This window comes from Hyperolius riggenbachi, chromosome 11, assembly GCF_040937935.1.
Source record: "Hyperolius riggenbachi isolate aHypRig1 chromosome 11, aHypRig1.pri, whole genome shotgun sequence".
NCBI lineage: Eukaryota > Metazoa > Chordata > Amphibia > Anura > Hyperoliidae > Hyperolius > Hyperolius riggenbachi.
The window spans coordinates 20,409,314-20,419,257 of record NC_090656.1 but is presented as its reverse complement, the minus strand read 5'-3'; the positions used below and the strand labels follow the sequence as shown (position 1 = coordinate 20,419,257).

General features: G+C 47.9%; 1 protein-coding gene across 2 annotated transcripts in view; it reads left to right on the top strand.

The window, feature by feature from the left end:
* The first annotated feature begins 5,418 nt into the window (after window positions 1–5,418).
* DPY19L3 (dpy-19 like C-mannosyltransferase 3) overlaps window positions 5,419–9,944 on the top strand; it is a 115,664-nt gene continuing 111,138 nt past the window's right edge. Inside the window, exons 1-2 of one of the 2 annotated variants that reach the window (XM_068261281.1) lie at window positions 5,419–5,700; window positions 9,719–9,858. In XM_068261281.1, coding sequence (XP_068117382.1) covers window positions 9,744–9,858 — 115 coding nt within the window. In that variant the 5' untranslated portion in view covers window positions 5,419–5,700; window positions 9,719–9,743. The remainder of the gene's footprint in view (window positions 5,701–9,718; window positions 9,859–9,944) is intronic. The other variant, XM_068261280.1, reaches the window with a different exon arrangement.

Here is a 9,944-nt window from a genome sequence, read left to right as displayed (position 1 = left end):
CTTCTTCGGTCCGCCCCTCGGCGCCTCCCACGATGCGCTCCAAGCGGCGGTCACGTGATTACGAACACTTCCTCCTTCCGGGTTGAAGGAGGAAGTGTTTGTAATCACGTGACGCGCGTGGACCGCATTGTGGGAGGCACCGAGGGACGGACTGAAGAAGACGTCAGACAGGTAAGCTTGACACCCCCCGCCCCGCCCACACAGCATTACTGGGTGAAATCCGGATAGCAACTATCCAGATCCCCCGAATCCGAATTTGAGCCCATCGCTGATCGTGGATGACCGGCACGGAACAGGAAGGCTGCAAGGGGCTGGCAGAGCATACATATGAAATCTCCGCCGGGAGATTTGGGCGCAGGATACAACCGGTATATGGCTTATCCTGCTGCTGCACAAGCCCCGGCGATGTTAAGTACTATTCCCCCTCCAGGCCGCCATGGATGGTGGGGAATGATGTAATTCAGCTTCCAGCTATTGCTGGCGGCCGAATTACAGTGTTTTAAAGAGACTCTGTAACAAAATTTTGAGCCTTATTTTTTCTATTCTATACGTTCCTATACCTGTTCTGATGTGGTCTGTCTTACTGCAACCTTTTCTAGTTGCACTGTCTCTGTAATAAATCTTATCTTCTTTCCTCTGTCATGTCTGTCGGCAAGAGGCTGGAATGTGCAGCACTGCTTGTCATTGGCAGAAGCTTTACACACCCCCTCCAAGCTCTGCATGAGTCACACCAGATAGCTGTTCACAGCCTATGATACTCTGGTTAGAAGCCAGTCATTTGTTTGTAAACACTGCCTAAAACTGTTAATTACAAGCCAGGATTGCAGCAGAGAGTGGCAGAAACAGCACAGAGGGGCACAGGAGAAAATAAGGAATAGAATGGTATGCTTTTTATTGTAAGAATATTAGAGTACAGATTCTCTTTAAAAGTAACTTCAGCTCCGTATTCTGACCGCGCCGAAGTTATTCCCTGTGTGCCTCTAGCCGTAATTCCTATTACGGCCTATGGTGGCGCCGGCTGCGCCCAGATCTGCGCTCGCTGGCAGATGCCCCAGATAAGTTAAACTTTTTTTTTTTTTTTTCAGTTCCGCTTTAAACATTGTTGAAAACTGCTCACGCCCGCACTCCCCTCCATGTACGAGGGGAAATGGCTATTTCCCACAATGCTATGAGGTTCACAGACTGCAAACTGTCAGGACCATGGCTCTGACATCACACTGTGGGAGGGGTTTTGCCACAATATCAGCGATACAGACGTCCTGGATGATCTATTTGAGAAATGGTAAAGAAAGGGGGTATTGCTTACGGACTGGGGAGAAGTTCAGTCCTGGGTTAAAAGTCTTCTTTAAAAAAAAATGTGCCATTTCTGTAAAGTGCTAGAAGTGTACCGAGGCGCCAGAAAAATAAAAGTATCCCGTGTTGGACTGGGAGGTGGGAGAGCTGAGGAAATCTACTTGTTGGCCAAGCAGCAGTAATCAGGTGTTGCTGCTCACAATGAAGACTTGCGACTGGTTTCTATTAAGGGGTCAATTCATAAAAAGGCTGTGCAAAAGAAAAATACCGCATTCGGTATCTTACACTTTTGTGTGCTAATTCATAAAACATTTTCACAGGTGTCCATTGACTAAAACCTTTGCGGTAGCGGCTTGTTACAAGCTGTTCAAGTGAGGGCATTGCGAGGCATCTCGACGTTAGATGTACACGCTTTGTTATACTGCCTCTGCTTGCTCTGAATCTGTCTATTAGTCTTTCTTAACATTCTATTTAATTGCCACCGCTTAGATTAACTTCCAAGAAACTTTACACATGCCCTGCTTGATTGATTTTCCCCTCTAGCTCCTAACAGGTATCCAAGAGGTTAAACAGACACACAGCCTAAGGTATTCAGAGGATGCCTGTTTTGTTCCAATCTCTGCTGCTGCCGCCTGGGAGGATTAAAGAGAACCCGAGGTGGGTTCTAAGAATATCTGCACACAGAGGCTGGGTCTGCTTATACTGCCCAGCCTCTTGCTATCTCAATCCCCTTAAGTTCCCCCTGCGCTCTGCTGTCCCCCATAAATCACAGCTGCGCTGTCGCCATGCAGCGTGTCGCAGCGGGCTGTCTTTGCCTATGTACTGTTACTCTCGCTGCACCCCTGCCTCCTGCATAGTTCCGGTCCGCGTCCCTCCCCGCTGATTGGAGGTAAGGGACGCGGGTGGGGACTGGAGTTATGCAGGAGGCGGGGGGAGCACGGAGAGTGACAGTACAGAGGCAACAGCATCCAACAAACCACAACACCTGTATAATTCATATGTGTCTTTGTTTAAAGAGAACCCGAGGTGGGTTTGAAGAATATTATCTGCATACAGAGGCTGGATCTGCCTATACAGCCCAGCCTCTGTTGCTATCCCAAACCCCCCCAAGGTCCCCCTGCACTCTGCAATCCCTCATAAATCACAGCCGTGCTGCTGACACACAGCTTGTCAGAGCTGGCTGTGTTGTTCTCTATAGTGTCAGTCTGCTGCTCTCCCCGCCTCCTGCAGAGCTCCAGTCCCTGCCTGCATCCCTTCCCTCCCTGCTGATTGGAGGGAAGGGACAAGGGCAGGGACCGGAGCTATGCAGGAGCTATGCAGGAGGCGGGGGAGCAGCTGAGACTGAAACTACAGATGTAGACACAGACTCACAGCACGGCTGTGATTTATGAGGGATTGCAGAGTGCAGGGGGACCTTAATGGGGTTTGGGATAGCAACAGAGGCTGGGCTGTATAGGCAGATCCAGCCTCTGTATGCAGATAACACTCTTTAAACACACCTTGGGTTCTCTTTAAAGTGTACCCAAGCCGAAGCTTGGGTACACAAAATCAGATCCTTCCATAAAGAGAGGGAAGTCTCAAGATCTGCAGCACCTGCACCCGTTCACATCTGAAAAGTTTTGCGCAAGTGATTTTACTGCCATTAGTGTGGTATAATCACTGGACACTTCCGTGAATTCAGAGCGATCATGGTCAGCGCTTTATAAGCACTGTACTGAGATCGCTTCTGCATCTCTCCAAAAATGCTGCAGGTAACACGTTTGCGATTGGAGCTAATCGCAAAACGGCCGTGACCGGCGCCAATCACAGCAGAGAGAGGCAGGTGAGAACACTGCCATAGGGTAACATGGCACTACCACTTTAAAGGGGTTCTGTGTGGAGGGGGTTTGAAAATAAAAACGGATACTTACTTGTAGCTTCTACTGGCTCCCTACAGCTGTCGTGTCCCACGCCGTCCTTCTACGATCCTCAGTAGTGATGGGTCGTTCGCGAACGAGCCGTCTCTTTGCTGCGAACGACAAGAGCCGGCTCTCAGTTTTGAAAGAGCCGATGCCTCAGCCGCCCCACACAGCTCTGCTTTGCTGTGTAATAAAGGGCGCTGAGGCATGCTGGGAGATGTAGTCCTTCTCTTGCAGCTTGTAGGAGTGTATGGGGTGGAGCAGTAGCAGGAGGGATTGTCCCAGCCAGAGAAGCAGTCTGGAGTTGTCATGGAGATGGGGGCGGGGCTTTTACTCCGATTCTGAGTGGTGTCTAGTGATACTTAAAGAAAACCTGAACTGAGAATTAAAAGTCAAAATAAGCATACACAAGTCATACTTACCTCCTGTGTAGTCTACTCCTTAATCTTTTTTTTCCTCTCCTGCATCCTGTTTGTCCACTGTGATCAATGGAATTCTCTGTCCTCCATTTTGAAAATGGCCATTGCACCATAACAGCTTTCTGGTCAGCACACACTGTAACATCGCCCACTTGAGCCGTAGGCAAACATGGACACATCAGTACTCCTCTCAGCTGTAACTGACAGCAACTGATATATAACTGAGAGCAACTGATATATTTCAGTTCTGACAAAATGTTGTCAGAACTGGAAGGGATTATTGTCAGAAGAAAATGGTGAGCTTCTGAGAGGAATTGATGGCAAGGTAACTATGTAATGTTCATTTGAAGTTACCTCGAGTGTTTATTTTAAATAATTGTACTCAGTACAGGTTCTCTTTAATGAAGAGCCGATTGAGAGCCGTAAGAGCCGGCTCTTTAATGGGAGCCGATTCTCCAAGAAGAGCCGGAATTCCCATCACTAATCCTCAGATCTCCGCCGCGGGTCTGATATTCGTCTAACGAGACGAATAGTGCTGGTCTAAATGACGGGAGCAAGTGTGTGCACGTGGCTACAGTTGGATTAGATGCGGAATTAGCCAGAGAACGGCGGATCGTTAGAGGACGGGGCGTAACATTACAGCTGCAGGGGGCCAGTAGAAGCCCCCGGTAAGTGTCAGTTTTTATTTTCAACCCCCCCCCCCCCTCCACCACCACTTCAAAAAGCACTGACGCTTTAGCAATTAGCAGGAATCGCCTACTAATCGCTTAAAAGACAACTGAAGCGAGAGAGAGGGATATGGAGGCTGCCATATTAATTTCCTTTTAAGCAATACCAGTTGCCTGACTGTCCTGCTGACCCTCTGCCTCTAATACTTTTAGCCATAGACCCTGAACAAGCATCAGATGTTTCCGACATTATTGTCAGATATGACTAGATTGACTGCATCCATGGTTCTAGTGTTAGTAAAGGCACTACTGCAGCCAACTAGATCTGCACGGCTGCCATGCCACTGGTATTGCAATAAATTTCAATAAACATGGCAGCCTCTATATTCTTCTCACTACAGTTGTCCTTTAAAGGATACCACAACTGAAATGTGACATAATGAGATAGACATGTGTATGTACAGTGCCTAGAACACAGATAACTATGCTGTGTTCCTTTTTTCTTTCTCTGCCTGAAAGAGTTAAATATCAGGTATGTAAGTGGCTGACTCAGTCCTGACTAAGACAGAAAGTGACTACAGTGTGACCCTCACTGATAAGAAATTCCCCTTTTTTACCTCTTTCTTGCTCTCAGAAGCCATTTTCTGCTAGGAAAGTGTTTTATAGTTGGAATTTCTTATCAGTGAGGGTCACACTGTAGTCACTTCCTGTCTGAGTCAGGACTGAGTCAGCCACTTACATACCTGATATTTAACTCTTTCAGGCAGAGAAAGAAAAAAAGGAACACAGCACAGTTATCTGTGTGCTAGGCACTGTACATACACATGTCTATCTCATAATGTCACATTTCAGTTGTGGTATCCTTTAAGTGTGAATGGGCCCAGCTGTTCCTGGAAGCTGAAGCAGCAGAGCATATTTCTCTCAAACTCCCCACTGCAGCTAACCAGACGCCTGCTAGGCAATGGCATCACATACAGTCGTGACCTCACCAGGGGGGCGGGGCTGTCTGCACACACGCCGGGCTGAGACTCTCCTCTCCCCCAGCTGCAGCTGCTGCCGCTCCGCTTTCTGATTGGCTAGAGTCCTTTCAGATTTTATGCACAGCTGGAACCAAAGCAAGCGCTCTGGTTGGCTAGATGCTATAAGCCTGTGTCGCAAAGGTTTCTGGGAGTTGTAGTCCGTTTACCAGCGCTGCGACCCCTAGCTGAAAAGCGCGCGGACTACAAGCCCCAGATCCCCCCTCTGTAGCATGTTGGCAGCTTCCACTGCTGGCTCTCAGGCACGGGGGGAGATCGTACCACCTCGTCTGCAGGGGGGGAAACTGGCCTAGCTGGGTTGCCTGGGCAACTGGACGGCGCCGCGGACATTAGCTCCCCTCTTTCTCGGGTGGGATTGAAGCGAGGCCGCACGGACTTGAGCCGGGTAACTAGGGGGGTGATATTGTGTGGAGGGGTATGGGGTCTCCTCCATGACTGGTGTGACCCCAACATTATGTCTGATGGGGTCATTCACTGGTGATGAGACTTGAGGGGGCACAGGGGATTGTGGGGAGGGGTATATGGGGGGCACCTGCATGACTGGTGTGACCCCGAACATTATGTCTGATGGGGTCATTCACTGGTGGGGGGATTGTGGGGAGGGGGTATGGGGTGGGGGGATTGTGGGGAGGGGGTATGGGGGGGGGAGGGGCTCCTGCATGACCGGTGTGACCCCCCAACATTGTCTGATGGGGTCATTCATTGGTGATGAGACTTGAGGGGGGCACAGGGGATTGGGGGGGGGCACCTTCATGACTGGTGTGACCCCAACATTATGCCTGATGGGATCATTCATTGGTGATGAGACTTGAGGGGGGGGGGGGGCAATTCAGTGTGTGATGGTGATGTGGTGAAGAATGGGGGGGGGTCTTCTTCTCACTAGTGACAACATGCCCCTCATTCTTTCCAGAGAGGATCCAACAATTCCCCCAGTGGTCTCACAGTCAAATTATTGCACCTGCGTTACGGGCTCATTCACGCTACACAACGCATGCGCAAACGCGATTTCATGCTTATGTTTCCGGCGTACGGACTGCTTGTCACAGTGCGTTTAAAGCAGATGTTGGCAGCCTCGACACAATAGAACCCAACAGGAAGACACGTGTGTTGTGCAATACAATGTTCCCGGCTGTCTTAAAGAGACCCAGAGATGAAGAAAGGGGCTTTTTTTTTTTTTAACTTTCTCCAGCCGCATAAGCATGGATGCATCCCTCGCCGTCCTCCGTGAAGCCACTATCTTCTCTGGTATTCGGCTCAGTGACGTCAGCAGGGGGCCTTCTGCGCATGTGCGGACCTTCTGCGCAAGCGCACAGGGCCCAGGCTGATGTCACTCAGTCAGACTGAGCCGCGTATCGCGGTTTGATTGGGGCTGAACAGAGGATTCCGTGAAGACTGCGGGAGGGCGGCAAGGGACGCATCCATGGTGGCTACTAAGGATCCAATTTCTTACGAAAAATCGTTTGATCAATCAGATAATTGTGATCGGATGTGAAATCGTTCACTGCACCATCAACAAACTAATATTTGCTTCCTATCTATTGCAACCAACAAGAAAATCCATAGTTTGCTTAAACGAAAATCCAATCGAACAACTGTTTATGTAATTGTTCGTAATCGATTGTGCCCATCAATGGAAATTATTTACAACCAATCCGATCAGAATTTCTGATCGCTCAAACGACTTTTCGCAAGAAATTGGATTGTTAGTGGCCATCTTTATGCCTGGTACGCACAAAAAGATTTTCTGGCAGATCTACTGCCAAATAGATTATTTCCAACATGTCTAATCTGATTTCCGATCGATTTTTCCATAGAAGTAAATGGAAAATTGATTGGAAATCAGATTGGACATGTAAGAAATAATCAATGTGCCAGTAAATCTTCCAGAAAATCGAATTGTGTACCAGGCATTACACGCGGGAATGCACACTGTACTATGAATAGTAAAATTAAAGTCCATGTGATTTGGTGTAAAATAGTCCATAAGATTTAATTGTCCACGCACTTTTCAAATCCCTGGAAAGCGCTTGCAACCAGAAAAGCTCTGGTTCACATTGGGGATGATTGTGTTGTGTTTACTGACTGCAGCAACATCTTCAGCCACATGTTCTATGTTATAAAAAAAATGATGACATGATCAGAAGTGGCTGAGTTAAAAGATCCTGTGGCTGAAGCTGCTGGGATTGCAGCATCCTGCTGTTCACACTGCAAGGGGGCGGGGCACAGGCAATGAGAAGTTTGCAGCCTAAATAGCACAAGCCGTCTGGGGTACAGGAAGTGGCCAGGTTGTTGTGTTCAGTAGTCATGGAGACAGGATAACTGAAACTAGGTTTAAAGGGATACCTAAGTCAAGGGGCAAAAATGAGTTTAACTCACCTGGGGCTTGCAGGGGGTTGAGGAAAGCCCCAGGTGAGTTAAACTCATTTTTGCCCCTTGACTTAAGTATGCCTTTAATTACAGGATTTGCCAACTCTGCAATAAGCAGTGTCTTCACTCTTGTCCCTAACCAGACAGAACAGGAACCAACACCCCACAACAGTCTAGATAGTCTTATACAGTTTTACAAGTAGCAGAGTGCCATCTACAGGCCACAGATGTATGAACACCACACAGGTGTTTTATAAGTGATTCATTTGTAATGAGTGAAACATGGAGCTTCTACACGCATGGAAGCGAATTATAACCGAGCACTCTAGAGCCTAGTTCCTCAGCCCTGTCCTCAAGGCCCACCAACAGTACATGTTTTGCAGAAAACCACAAACATGCAAAGGTGAGGTAATTAGTGAGGTAATTAGCTAATTATCTACCTCTGTGGAATTCCACAAAACATGCACTGTTGGTGGGCCCTGAGGACAGGGTTAGGGAACACTGCTCTAGAGGTCTGGAAAACCTTCTGTGCCCATTGTGTTGCTTTAAAGTGTACCTGAGGTGAGAATAATGAAAAAAAAACCTATATACTTACCTAAGAAGAGGAATTTGTAATAGAGGCGCTTAGCCAGGATATTGATCCGACTGTGTACCCTCCAAACTACTGCCTGATGAAGCGGGATATTGACCTGTGAAATGCGTTGCAAATCTTGGAGCTTTTAATAAAAGTTACTTTGTATGGGCTGGTGCACACCGAGCGGCTTTTTCAGCGTTTCTGCAGCCGCTTGCGGCTGCGGATCCGCTTGGTCAATGTATCTCAATGGGGTGGGTCACACCAGAGCGGGAGGCGTTTTGCAGAAACGCATACTCCCGGGCTGCTGCAGATTTTAGATTGTGGAGGCATTTCTGCCTCAATGTTAAGTATAGGAAAAACGCAAACCGTTCTGAAAAACGGCAGTTCAGAGCGGTTTGCCAGGCGTTTTTGTTACAGAAGCTGTTCAGTAACAGCTTTACTGTAACAATATCTGAAATCTGCTACACCAAAAACGCTTCACAAAACCGCAAAATGCTAGCTGAAACGCTACAGAAGAATAACAAAAAGCGTTTAAAAATCTGCTAGCATTTTGCGGATCTGCTAGCGGATTTTGGTGTGCACCAGGCCTATGCGAGTGACGTCCCATTGTCTGTTTTTTTTCTACGAGGGAGTTGAGTCCACCAACTTCCCCCTTTTAAACAGTTTTTAATTGCTTTTACTCTTGTTGGTGCCACTGTTATACTCTTTTGCAAATCATCTAGTCCACCCCTGGTGGAGGGGTGTATCCCCTTTTTCCTATCTACAGAGAGTGACTTCTTATACCTGAGTGGGGTCAGGTTATAACTCTCCCCACCTGCCTATCCAGTGGTTGCTTTTTGTGGCAACCTATACTTGTGAGTATAACCATTGCTTGATTACACACTTTATCATCTGATACTAAGGTACTACACTATATTGGGCTCTCGTCTCGCTTTGTGTTTTTTAAGTTGTCTGAGAATTAGAAGCCTCTGGATCCCGCAGAGGCTTCCCAAGTCCACCTCACCCCCACCTTAGCTGTGCATGGACCCCGGAAAGAAATGTTACAAGCTTGTTGGATTTACAATTGTGGCCGCATTCATCTTCATGCACAAGCGTGGCCGTACTGTGCCTGCACAAGTGCGGGTGCAGCTTGTGCATGGAGCGCGGTCAGGATCTTCAGGCGGGTCCCGGGCAGCTCCGGTGGTCTCCAGGAGGACACAGCCTCTGTAGTATTCAGAGTCTTCCCTGTTAGGGAAGTATCTAGTCTTTTCACCTTAGGGTCACCTCTGGTTACATGTAGAGATGCGGTCTTACATAGTTACATATTTATTTTGGTTGAAAAAAGACATACGTCCATCGAGTTCAACCAGGGGACAAAGTACAACACCAGCCCGCTCCCTCACATATCCCTGTTGTCTTCCTGTAGAGAATTTTATTTCTGTGTGACTATTGTCCATTGTAGCTTGTTCAATCTGCCTTCCAGAGACCCTCTTGAGAAGAATGCAAGAATGACTGAGTCAATGACTGCCATGCGTCAGAGAAAGCGGATCAATGCCACCGAGGCAGCTCCCAGCAACTTGCAGGAGGAGAAGAGTTCCAAGCAAAATGTGAAAGGGGTTTCTGGTAGGTAGGGTGAGGACTGGACTTTTGGGATTTTGGCTTCCATTTACTTAGCATTACTTCTAACGGTAAAGCAGAAAACCGCTTAA